General features: G+C 45.4%; 1 protein-coding gene across 5 annotated transcripts in view; it reads right to left on the reverse strand.

The window, feature by feature from the left end:
• Positions 1-13,570, reverse strand: part of ANO2 (anoctamin 2) — a 393,019-nt gene that overhangs the window by 59,846 nt on the left and 319,603 nt on the right. For all 5 annotated transcript variants that reach the window (XM_077953328.1, XM_077953330.1, XM_028829182.2 and 2 more), the window contains 3 exons: positions 4,979-5,090; positions 2,695-2,752; positions 2,451-2,551 (listed from right to left, as the gene is read on the reverse strand). In XM_077953328.1, coding sequence (XP_077809454.1) covers positions 2,451-2,551; positions 2,695-2,752; positions 4,979-5,090 — 271 coding nt within the window. The remainder of the gene's footprint in view (positions 1-2,450; positions 2,552-2,694; positions 2,753-4,978; positions 5,091-13,570) is intronic.

The following is a 13,570-nucleotide window of genomic DNA, read 5'->3' on the forward strand; positions in this document are numbered from 1 at the left end:
AGGGAGCAGGTGGCTCTAGTATAATTTTACATGGAATGGGGGATTGGGATATACATCCTCTCGTGGTTCCATTCAGCCCAAGAACCTAGGACTCCATAGTCTTTCCATAGATTGAGGGAGATTCTGGGTTTTTGCCCTTGCCAGGTCCCTGACATGCCCCAAGACCCTGGTCAAAGAACTGCCAGCTCATTGGGCCTTACCTTCTCCACCTATAGCACCAACTGGGTCATAGGTGGTTGTGATAAAACCAGAATCAGTCTGTTGTTTGTTTAGAAAAGTTATATATATATATATGTTTTACACATATAAAAATTTGTATATAAATTTATATCTATCTGAAACATAGGTGTATTTTATAAAATGTATATATACATTTATGTATAAATATATGCATTGATATTTAAATATATAAATTTAAATATATTTATGTAAATATATATTTAAATATATTTATAGATATAACATGGAAAAGGCCCAACCTATCATGTTCAGGGCCCAGCTGGCCAAGCCTATCAGAGTTGCCCATACAGACACACACACACACACACACACACACACACACACACACACACACACACACACACACACACACACACACACGTACGTCTAAGGGAAATTATTTCTTTAAAGAAAAGGATGGCAATCCATCTTATAACATATGATGGTGGCAGTCTGGAAGAAACCTGGAAGACACACCCTGGAAGAAACCTCTCTGTTTTTCATTTATTTATGTATTTATGTATTTATTTTTAATTTTTAATTTTTTATTTTTTGAGACAGAGTCTTGCTCTGTTGCTAGGCTGGAGTACAGTGGCATGATCTCGGCTCACTGCAACCTCCGCCTCCTGGGTTCAAGCAATTCTCCTGCCTCAGCCTCCTGAGTAGCTGGGACTACAGGCACACACCACCACGCCCGGCTAATTTTTGTATTTTTTTTTAATAGAGATGGATGGAATTTCACCATATTGGTCAGGCTGGTCTTGAACTCCTGACCTCGTGATCCACCCACCTCGGCCTCCCAAAGTGCTGGGATTACAGGGGTGAGCCACCGCACCTGGCCAGAAACCTCTCTGCTTTTGAAGGCTTCTTTGACTGCTCCCAAACATCTGACCTTTACTTATTCTGGATTCTGAATTCACACACAGAATATGCAGTTATATGCAGTCTATTTTGTCTCCCAGACTAAAAAGTTAAGCTCTGGGAAGACAAGGGCCGTTTCATCTACGTTTTTCTTTTACTGTCTTAGCAGTATGAGCCATGAGCTAGAGACAGTGGTATCCCCTGCAAGTCCCCCTGCAGTGTAAACAGTGTTATTCCTGGTTATGTAGCTCAGCGCCTACTCTCTGGCCTTTAAAGAATACAGCATTCTCTGTCAGTCACTTTGTTCTGAAACAAATGCCTTTGTTGCTTAAAGTAGCCACACTGAATTCCAATAGCTGCAGCTAAGAACCCTGGGCAAACACGAAGAAATATATTTGGAAAGAAAGGGATTTTAAAAGGTTCATTATTGGATGACTTCCCAAACAATTAATGTATCTCTAAGCAGATGAAAGTGTGTCACAGAATCTTATGGGTACTGTCTGACGATTACATCCATCCCAGAATGGTCATCTTTAAAGTGGTTTACAAAGAACCCTGGGCCTGGAACAAGCTGTCCATCTATCCTCCTAAGCAGGCCTGGCCCAGCCTCTCAGTTACCCCTGGGCATCTCTGTCATTCCCTAGCTCTCTGATGCTGGACTGCCTAAAAGCATCCCCTGAAACAGACTCTTCTTCCAAACCACAAGGCAATAGGAAGGAAAGGCAGAGGGGGTTACATTTTTCTTTGACCTGTAAGCATAGTTTAGCTTGCTCCATCCTTCCTTCTTTTAGGTCCAGTACAAAGTGAGTCTGAGTTTATTTTCGTGACTATCTCAATGCAAAACCTGACTGAAAGAAGTTCTACGACATTTTCATAAAACCCTGGGGAGCATAGGGGGGAATCCACGTGATAATAACTCATTCTGCATTTCACCAACTATTCCACCCTCCCCTCCTAAGATTATGTATTCCACATTTTCTTCTTAGAGATTGTCCTAAATGATTCCATTACATTTCAATCGTTCACATTCATTTATCCACCATACCGAGTTTTTTTTACTCACTCACTGAGAGGACAAATAGCATTAAAATATTATGTACTCTGGGAGCCAAGAGATCTGACTCCTGGCTCTGCTACTTACTAGTTATGTGTACTTAAGCAAAGGGTAAATCTTTCTGAGCCTCCAACATCTCAAATCAGAATGGCAAGCAAGGTTTGCCCCATGGGGAAAGTTATCAGCAAATTGACAGAGAATTAAATCACCAAGCTGTCTAAGAAGAGGAAAGGCCATAGATAACCTGGTGAAAGCCTGGCACTTCTGGGCTAACCCCTGGCAGCAAGGAGAGAGGTTAGAGGAGTTCATTACGTACGGGACTCCAATCTCAAAGATGTTGTTCTGGATCAACTGCTTCCCCAACATGATGATGCTGAGCTGAATGCAGAGCTCCATGAGACAGCCCCCTGGAGCGCACTGCAGGGAGAAGATAAGGAAAGGACTGGTTAGAACAAGCGGAGCTCTGAGAAGTAGGGGCGCAAATGAAGCCATGCTGTGCTGGAGATAAGAATGGGGCTGGGTTGGGGTGCCAGGCATGAAACACCAGTGGCTGTACTTGCCTCTTCCATGCGGTAACCATCGAATACATAGACGTAGCTTCCAGGCCTGCCCACAAACCTGAAATCAAACAGTGTGGGAAGAGTTAGGGGAAGAGAAAGCATGAAGGGTGGCTCAAGGACATGTCTTCTGAGGGGAATACCACCACCACTGTCCTCTTCGAAAGCACTGTTCAGGGCGAGTGCTAGATCACTCAGGGATAGGAGTGCACACCGTTATCAACAAGTAACCCCCTGTAACACCTGGGGTTCACTTCTTAACCCAGTCAAATGTCAGAGGAGAGGGATAAGCTGGGCAGAGGATGAAGCTGGGCCTGGTGCGTGCGTGCGTGCGTGCGTGTGTGTGTGTGTGTGTGTGTGTGCGCGCGCGCGCCTAAACACCATGCAGTTTGGATTATCTCTAAGTGCACTGTCGTCACACCTTCTTCCCTAACTAGTGTCAAGAACACAGCTCTGATTGCAACTCCTTAATAAGAGTTTCTCATTCCCAGGAAAGGGAGGGTGAGATGGACTAAAGTTGCAAATAGAGATTCCTGGGGTCAGAAAAGAAAAATTCTTGACTTCTTGCTGAAAATATTCAAAGGAATAAAAGAAGCTGGTCTCATTCCTCTTCTAAGTAGAGTCTATTTTATTGGGTGATAATAAAATGGTGCAGGTCGGGGAAGCAAAATGGTACAAGCCCACCATGGAACCAGACAGACAATCTGAATAATCCTACCTACTGCAGTGTCATCCCCGTGTTCATCTGTTGCGATCCTACTCATCCATTTAAGGCTGAGTGTAAGCCTTTCCTTTGCTGAAGTCTTCTTGTTGTCTCCGTTCATAACTGTTCCCCCAACACTTTCTTTACACCTCTTTTGATATCACTTACTGGATATAATCACTTACTGGAGATTACAGTGTGCTATTGCTAAGACTATCTCTTCTAGTATACCATCGTTCATCTAAGGGTCAGGATCCTTTTTTCTTGCCTAGAATGTCATATGCATGTAACTTGCTATTGCCACTAAATCTACATTGAAAGCACCAATGAAGTGTATACTTCTTAATATGGATAGTCTCTCTGCTTCTATAATTTCATGTCAGCCAAGGGGAGAGGTCCTGAGAAGGGGGCTGTGGTGTGGATGACAAACACCTCTGTAAGAAATTATCAAGTGTGGATGATGACAGCTCGTGCTATTAGTGCCTGCTTAACGAGCTTTTAGTTCTAGGGAAGCTTTCCTGATGTGTTGTTGGTTGACGTCTATTGGGAAATTTCCTTGTAGGTAGCCAACTGGCTTGATCATAAAAAAATATTTATCAAAGTGATTTTACATCCAGACTGATTGTATAATAAAGAATTTCACTGGCCTTTGTCCCTGGTTCCTGCATGAACACCTAAATCCTTGGAATTTCCCGTGATAGGAGCATCTTTGTTATTCCTGGTAGACCCCTAGGACTATACCTAAATTTATGCTAATGAGATTACTCAGGATGTGGGCAAGCCAGGCCAGAAGGATCAACCATGTTGGTTGAGGCTTTGAGTCATGTGATACTAGCCCAATCTCAGGGAAAGGGAAGGGCATTGGAGATTGAGTTCACTCACATGGCAAATGATTCTATCAATCATGCCACTCCAATGTGCCAGGAGGGTGACACATCCTGAGGACATGGGAGCTTCATGATTAAGAACCTCCTAAACCTAGTTCTATATGCCTCTCCCATTTGCTGATTTGGATTTACATCCCTCTATTACTATAAAACTTCAGTTGTAAGTATAGCACATTTCTGAGTTCTGTGAGTCATTCTAGTGAATTATTGAATTTGATGGAGTAATGAGAAATCTGGAATTACAGCCAGTGGGTCACAACTGCCAGTGGCCTGAGAACCCCAGAGCTTGCCACTGGTGTATAAGTGAGGGAAGTCTTGTGAGGGGCTGTGTCCTTAACCTGTGAAATCTGTATTAACTCCAGGTAGTTGGCATCAGAATTGCATTACAAGATCCAGGGTCACTGGCTAGATGTGAAATTCCCTCCTGCCTCATCCTCAAAGTTGGGAGACACAAATTCTTTCAAAACTTTCTCTTCAGGGCCTACAGTCAAATCCCTGTAAAATGCCAGGGTCATCAGAATCTCAAGATGCTAATTCAAAATGATTGCATGCTAGCATTCCTTCTCCATGGGAAGGCAGGTGGAAGTGGGGTGAGGATGAGTGGGCAATGGGGACAGGCTGACCCTATTGTCCTGACAGTAGAGAACCAAGTCTTAGTGAAAAATTGCCTTTCTACTCATGACACCATCATACTCACCTCCCCTTGAAAAAGGCCACATAGAAGATGGGGGAGTAGGCATTGACAAACTTGAGCAAGAAAGCTTTGAGGATCAGGCGCTCTTCAAAAGTCTGCTCTGTTTTCGGAACCTCTGTAAGAAAAGAGCGAGGCTGATGAGATCGGGGTGAGATTTCTCACCTCTCCAGAGTTTTGACCTAGACACAAGCTACTATCTCTCAGCTGACTCCTTCACAGCAAAAACCACGAGACCCATCTCTCAGGCACGTCAGATCTGAAGTCATCTGAAGCCCAGGTGGTCTGCCAGGTAATACGAGGTTACAGAAGGGTAAAAAAAATAGAGGATCACCGTCTTTCGCCGCCTTGATTCCTCTTGATTCCTCTTTCTCTCTTTCATTTTAGCAGAAAAAAATGCTGAATGAATTTTGGCATTAATTTGGATGAATGCAGGAAAGCAGTCATCTGCATATGCTCTAGGTAACCTAAGACATTTCCCGGTCATTTACTCCAATGATGAAAGCTTGTTATAGACAAGATGAGTGAAACAAACAGCTTGAGCCTAAGATCTCAGACTCATAGGTCATGGGCCCAGGGTGTTCTATCAGGTCCAAGCAGAGGAGTCAGCTGGCATTCCCAGAAGGACTCAGAGACACTGAGCAGAAACCTCATAGGTGCCTTAAGAAGACTAGAGATACAGGAAGCTCCAGTGGACAACTGTTCAGGACACTCAGGAGGAACTCCACAGACCATGACAAATGGCATGGCAAGGACAAGGGATGACAGGGTGTTCTTAGTCCATTTGGGCTGCTATAACAAACTACCATAAACTGAGTGTTCATGAAAACCTGGCATTTACTTCTCAAATTCTGGAGGTTTGAAGTCTGAGATCAAGGTAGATTTGGTGTCTGGTGAGGGCCTGTCTTTTGGCTCATAGACAGCACCTTCTCACTGTCCTCTCCTGGTCAAGGGGAAAGGCATCTCTCTCAGGCCTCTTACATAGGACTCTTTCCCATATACGTGTGCTCTGCCCTCATGACCTTATCACCTCCCAAACACCATACCTCCTAATACCATCACCTTGGCGGTCAGAATTTCAACATAAGAATTTTGGGGAACACAAATATTAGGCTTATCGCACAGGGCCACAGTCTTCAGAGGTAGAAGAAAAGCACTAATACTACATCATATGGACCAAGAAGCACAGCCTGAAAGTGTGCTGAGCAGAGATAACTGATGGCAGGGCCACGCCACCTGAGGAGTTCTGCATCCACATGAGACGAGTGTATGGGCCCCCTAACTTGCCTGCTCCACAAATCCACATATAGCTTTTGTAAGCATCGCTGAAGAAATGGACACAAAACCTTGTTTCTTCCACGGAATACCCTTCCCTCACCCACCTCCTTATGCAGAAATCCTTTATATCCTTTAATATCCAGGTGAGTTACTACCACACTCTCCAGATCAGACCGTACAACACTCACCAGATCACACAGTACCGCATCCTCCAGACCACACAGTACCATAATCTCCAATTCACTCCATACCAAACTCTCCAGATCACACGGTGCCACACTCTCCAGATCAGACCATACAACACTCACCAGATCACACAGTACCGCATCCTCCAGACCACACAGTACCACACTCTCCAATTCACACCATACCAAACTCTCCAGATCATACAGTACCACATCCTCCAGACCACATAGTACCACACTCTCCAATTCACATCATACCAAACTCTCCAATTCATACCATACCAAACTCTCCAATTCACAACATACCAAACTCTTCAGATCACACAGTACCACATCCTCCAGACCACACAGTACCACACTCTCCAATTCACATCATATCAAACTCTCCAATTCATACCATACCAAACTCTCCAGATCACACAGTGCCACACTCTCCAATTCATACCATACCAAACTCTCCAATTCACAACATACCAAACTCTTCAGATCACACAGTACCACATCCTCCAGACCACACAGTACCACACTCTCCAATTCACACCATACCAAACTCCCCAATTCATACCATACCAAACTCTCCAATTCATACTATACCAAGCTCTCCAAATCACACGGTGCCACACTCTCCAGATCACAGTGTACCACCTTCTCCAGACTATGCTGTACCACACCCTCAAGATCACACCGTACCACACCCTCAAGATCAGTGTACCATCTTCTCCAGATTACACCGTACCACACTCTCCAGATCACACTGTACCACACCCTCAAGATCACAACGCACCACACACTCCAATTCACACCATACCAAACTCTCCAGATCACTGTGTACCACCCTCTCCAGATTACGTCGTACCACACTCTCCACATAACACTGCATCACAACCTCAAGATTACACCGTACCACACTCTCCAAATCACACAGTGCCACGCTTTCTTTCTGGAAGCATTACTAGATGCCTTCAGCGGGTAGTTAGTAATCTTGTTTTCTTCTGTTATGCTTTATATGTCCCTGTGTTAACTACCCATACCTGCGCCCTTTGAAAACTGACAACAATCATTATCATTGATTCCTCCAGTCCATGTGTTTGGAGTCTTCCTAAGGCAAGGATTTAGGAGGAAGTAGTTTATTTGAGAGGGGCTCCCAGAAAGCTTTGTAAAGGAGTGGGATGGTGAGAATGAGGAGAGTGGAAACCTAAGATAAATATGCTCATGAACAGGTTAATGCTGCATCAACTGGGGTTCAGCCGCACTGGAGACCTCCTAAGAAACTGTGAAGCACACCTCCAAATTTGCACACTGAAATGGGAGATCAAACAGGAGCCCCTCCCTGGCTGAGTATCACCTTTGGGGCTAACTCCCTGGCTCTTCCAGCTTGTTCTATGCACGGGTGAACCTGCTCCCACAATCAGAGAACGCTCATAGACAGAGAGTGGCAGGAAGTCATTGGTACAGAGGAACCATCTGAAGGTCACCTCCAGGGTGGGCCAGCAGGAGGTGGGTGCTGCAAAAAAGCATCTGATCCCATCCTCTGTGTATGACAGAAGGCACCATACATAGGTGTGCACTGTCATCACCTCACTTAACCCTCACCTTCCTGGGTGAGGTAGGCATTAAGTGTCACTTCTGTAGATAAAGGGAATTGAGGCCCAGAGAGGTTACAGCCTTGCTCGAGATCACATAGCAGGTAAGTGACACATGTAAGACGTGAACCCAGATCTGCCTGCCTCAAAAAAATAGTTGTTAACAACAACACTTTTTGCAATCAGAATGTTTGACCCATTGTTGTTTTCATCACACACTCTCTTTCACCTCCCCACCTTCCACTCCCAGTCCAACCTGATGCGCCTAAGAAATATTTGTCCTTTGCAGGTCACATTCATCAAGCACCAGCTGTGTGTCAGGTGCCAGGCCAAAATGAATAAAGGCTTCCCCCTTCCTTCAAGGAGCTTCACTGAGCAAGGTCTCTGTGGAGAGGCTTTTGCTCACTGCCAAGTCTCTCCCAGATTGACCTGTCAGCAGCAGAGTATCATCTCCCATCTCAGGGCAGAAAGAGTCTTAGGAAAGGCTGCATTGCCATGTTCCAGTTTCCCACATAGCACAGTGAGCCCTTCATTCACTGCCAATCCTACAACACTGTCTTGAGTATTAGGAGATGCTGTGCCACTCCAGCGATGACTGCTTTTGCTGGTGCATTACCAACGACCCCCTCACACTGCACAACTGCATGTGTAAAGATGGCCCTTTAGAGGAAGACTGAAGCACGAAGGCCTCCCCTGAGTCTTGAAGAGCCTCTAATGTGTCCAAGGCTTGAAGACCACCAATGTCGGGGTCTTTGTGTGGGGACTAAGCTGCCAGAGAACACTCAATGGGACTGAGAACTGTAGTGAATAGGATTACTTTGCTGAGCATCTTCAACTGCATAATGCATTGTTTAGGAAATACCGTATTTGGTAAAAATGTTGTAGAAGATTTAACAAAAATATAAGTAGACACATACAGATTTTAATATTAAAAATTCATCAATAGCAAGGGTTGCTGCTGGAAGAATAACCCTGGAGTACAAGAGCAGACCCCCAAGAGTCTTACTTGTGTGAGGCCTCCCCAGCCTCCTGGATGAGATGGGGAGGGAGTGATTGGCCAGGGGCTCATCACATGCATTCCCTCCTCCTAGATACACAGCTAGATGGGGGTAATATGAAGGAGCTGTGGCCAGAGAGAGATGAGTGGAGGTGGCATATGCTGTTTCCAAGCCTGGGCCTCAGTGTTTCCTGTGAGGTCCTCTGCTCTCTCTCTCTTCCGTCATCTCCTAGGGAAAATGTCAATAGTACCACTGGAAAGAGGAAGCCCAGATTCCTGAATCACCATATGGAAGGCTGTCCTCCAAACACCTGGCTTAACTACAATAGGAGCAAGAACTAAATGTTGGAGGCTTACAACATGTCTCCTGAATATGCTCCAACATTTAGATGTGCTGAAACTGACTACCGCAGCTGGCGAGGGAAACTGGGACAGACAGGTCCTGAGGTACCACTTGTAACTTTCCTAAATGAAGAGAAAGACTTGCCCCAACTCACGCCCTCGGAAAGTATGGATAGTGTTTCTGAGCAGGCCCAGAGGTCACTGAGGGTGCCTAGAGCCAAAGTCCAAGGCCTATATGCCTGTTGAGCCAGTGATCAGTTGTAGGTGAGGAGAAGTGTGTTTGAGAGAAACAGTGTTTGAGTGTGACACTCTAATACCGTCTAGTATAAATCACTGGGAACTGATTCCAACATCATCCAAACAACACATCCTCCAAAACTGAGCAAGTTAAACAACATTTTGGAGTTCTAAGAAAGACCTGCAGTAATTCAGAGAGGAAATTTCTAAGCTGTTAGACACAGTAGTAAAACAGTATCAGTGGAGAATGGCAGCAGAGCCAGGGGACCAACAGCACCCGTCATGATCCGAGCCTGATCAGAGACCTATTAAAGAGACAGGCAGGGGTGAGACTTCAGGATCCATGGCCCTGGGGAAGGACATGAGAGTGGGAAAGCTAAGCAATCCTTTGGTGCTACTTTGCAAAGAGCATTGGCCACCAGGGACTCTGGAGACAGCAGTGTAATTCTACAGGGGTTGAATTGGAATTCTATAGGGGTGGAATTGGAATTCTATAGGGGTTAAATTGGAATTCTACAGGAGTTTTATTGGAATTCTACAGGAGTTGAATTGGAATTCTACAGCAGGAGTTGAACTGGAATTCTACAGCAGGAGTTGAACTGGAATTCTACAGGAGTTGAACTGGAATTCTACAGGAGTTGAATTGGAATTCTATAGCAGGAGTTGAATTGGAATTCTACAGGAGTTGAACTGGAATTCTACAGGAGTTGAATTGGAATTCTACAGGAGTTGAATTGGAATTCTATAGCAGGAGTTGAACTGGAATTCTACAGGAGTTGAACTGGAATTCTACAGGAGTTGAATTGGAATTCTATAGCAGGAGTTGAACTGGAATTCTACAGGAGTTGAACTGGAATTCTACAGGAGTTGAAATGGAATTCTACAGGAGTTGAATTGGAATTCTACAGCAGGAGTTGAATTGGAATTCTATAGCAGGAGTTGAATTGGAATTCTATAGCAGGAGTTGAACTGGAATTCTACAGGAGTTGAATTGGAATTCTATAGCAGGAGTTGAACTGGAATTCTACAGGAGTTGAACTGGAATTCTACAGGAGTTGAACTGGAATTCTACAGGAGTTGAACTGGAATTCTACAGGAGTTGAATTGGAATTCTACAGGAGTTGAACTGGAATTCTATAGGAGTTGAACTGGAATTCTACAGGAGTTGAACTGGAATTCTACAGGAGTTGAACTGGAATTCTATAGGAGTTGAATTGGAATTCTACAGGAGTTGAACTGGAATTCTACAGGAGTTGGAAAAGCCTTCTGTGATATTCCCCTGCTGGTGGAAAGTTTTGTAGTTTTCTCCTTTTGGTCCCGCCTGGGTGGGTATGGCCCCCTGAGATAAAAGATCTGGGTGATCCTGCACTGCTTCACCAAATAATCATCTGGATAATGATTTGTGCTCACCGTTTCCAGCTAGCACTGCCGCTTCTGGCATTTCTTCTTTAGTTATGCATGTTAGCAAAAGCCCCGTAAGATCTTTAGCTTCTTAGGCCTTTCTCCTCCCTGCCATCAAGAGGCCAGGTCCTCCCTGCCTGATTTGTGCATATCAGGTCCTCACCTGCCTGAACATGCCACATCCCCATCTTCAGCCTGATTCTCATTCCCCTTAACTACAGGAGACAATTCTGAGGCCCAGTGGAAGTGTCTGCCATTGACAGATCACTTTCGGTTTCGAGATCTCATCACTCCGCAGCCTCATATGGCTCTGAACCCTCGCGTTCACCGCACCCCCACTCTTGCCCCACCCCCACATAGTTTGGAGGGCTTTTCTCCGTGAGCAAGGTCCCAAAGAGACAGCTTCCGGGCAGACCCCAGCTATTGCCAGATGTGCTCTACGATGAACACGCATTGAATGAATAAATGAGTGAATGAATGATAGGAAAAATGTGTTTGGAAGAATGAAAAAAAAATTTGTCCCATATTAAAAATTCCCTGTCATATTCCAAGGAGGACAAATTCTAAGGAGGGACTTTTTTTCTGAGCAGATGACAGGTGTAACCATACGACAGGAGCAACCAGAAGACTCAAACTCGCCGACCTAACCTAAGAGATGGGGGTGCTGGAGTTGGAGGCAGGACCCAGCAGGGTGAGGGCCAGTGCGATGGGAGGGGAAGGGCATAGAGGAAATGGACTGACAGGTGTGGGGAGGGCCCACTGGGAGTCTTCATTAAGTGCCACTGTGAGGTTTGCAGCGTGACCTCTTTGTGTGCCTCTCCACAGAATTTTCAATAATGATTCCTTGAAGGTGTTCTGGATTTGCTCTTGGGGGACTGCTGAAGGACTGGGTTCTGCTTCAAGTTGAGCATGGGGAAGGAGCAGCAACTGATCTGGGTAACAAATGAGAGACATTAGGGAAACAGGCAGACACCGTGGAAGGCAGAGGAGGAGAAGAGGAAGAAGAAAGAGAAGGGAAGGGGGAAAAAGAAGGAGGAAGAGGGAGGAGGGATGAAAGGGAAGGAAGAAAGGGAGAACTTTTCAATAGGATGTTTTTTTTTTCCCCCTTTTTTCAATAGGAATTTGAGCCTCTGTCCAGTGTGCCTGAGGCATCCAATTTAACAATAACTCAACCACATCTCATCTCTTTTAAATATTTTTGGGGCAAGAAAACTTAAGCCCATGTCACCTAAAAAAATAAGCAATCAGATCTGAGGGTCTGAAAATTTGGAAAACATATCTAGAAGGTGATCGGTATGAGATGTGGAGTGGCACGTGTCTTTAATTTTATTTTATCATCCCCTTTGAACTGTGTGTCCTCAGATCTCCCAGTCCCTACAGGAATTTCCTCCAAGTTCCCTGCAAAGAGGATCTAGTCACTTCAGAGGCCTTTCCTCCAACTGGAAATGAGTGATTCCATTCCTCCACACTGATAAGTCATAGGCCTGGCTATTATTCATGAGTTTTATTTCTAAAAAACAGCCTGTGCCTGTGCTTTAGGGCCATGAGCCACCATAAATAAGGAGCATTTCCAATAAACGATCCAAATCCATGTGACAGGCCACAAAATCAGCTTGGCGCCCCAGCCTGGAGCAGCTCTGAGTCACAGTGTGTGCTTAGCCGAGCCTTCTGGGAAAGGGGTCTCAGGAGAGCACCTCCCAGGGAGGGAACAAATGAAGGTCTGAGGCAAGGAGGGATGCCACAGCCTGGAGCTCCACTTTGGCTTCTGGATCCCTTTCACAAGCCAACACAGACAGCCTCACCTACCTGTGACAGAGACTACATGGTTGAAGAAATGGGGCAAGCGGGCAGGTGCAGTGGCTCGTGCCTGTAATCCCAGCACTTTGGGAGGCTGAGGAGGGCAGATCACTTGAGGCCAGGAGTTTGAGACCAGCCTGGCAAACATGGCAAAGCGCCATCTCTATGAAAAATAAAAAAATTAGCTGGGCGTGGTGGTGCACATCTATAGTCCCAGTTACTTGGGAGGCTGAAGCACAAAAATTGCTTGAACTCAGGATGCAGAGGTTGCAGTGAGCTGAGATCATGCCACCGCACTCCAGCCTGGATGACAGCAAGGCTCTGTTTCAAAAAAAAAAAAAAAAAAAAGAAAAGAAAAGAAGGAAAGAAATGAAGAAATGGAGCAAGTGTTCCCAGAGGCCAGGTGGGATGGGGTGACGTCTGAAGGTCAGGAAGGGCTGTCTGCATCTCAGGCCACTAGGCAGGATTCCTCGTAAGACAGATTTCTGGAGGAGTCTGAATTTGAACCCCATGAAAAAATGGTCCATCCTTGAACAACTCCAAATAAAGTACCTTTAGATTCCATGGCTATGGGGATACGAAGGAAGGGAATCTAATGGAGAGAGGGTGAGGAGGTAGACAGGCAACCCTCTCTATTATTCATGTGCCCCTAACATAGCACCTCCCCCGGGAAGCACCCCAGGTTGATAAGAGGCCATCTGGAAGTTTTACCTGCTTCCGACCTGTGAAGCAGGATCCCAACAAAGAGGGCAGACTCCACTTCCAGCCAGAAAGGACA

Source organism: Macaca mulatta, chromosome 11 (genome assembly GCF_049350105.2).
Source record: "Macaca mulatta isolate MMU2019108-1 chromosome 11, T2T-MMU8v2.0, whole genome shotgun sequence".
Lineage (NCBI taxonomy): Eukaryota > Metazoa > Chordata > Mammalia > Primates > Cercopithecidae > Macaca > Macaca mulatta.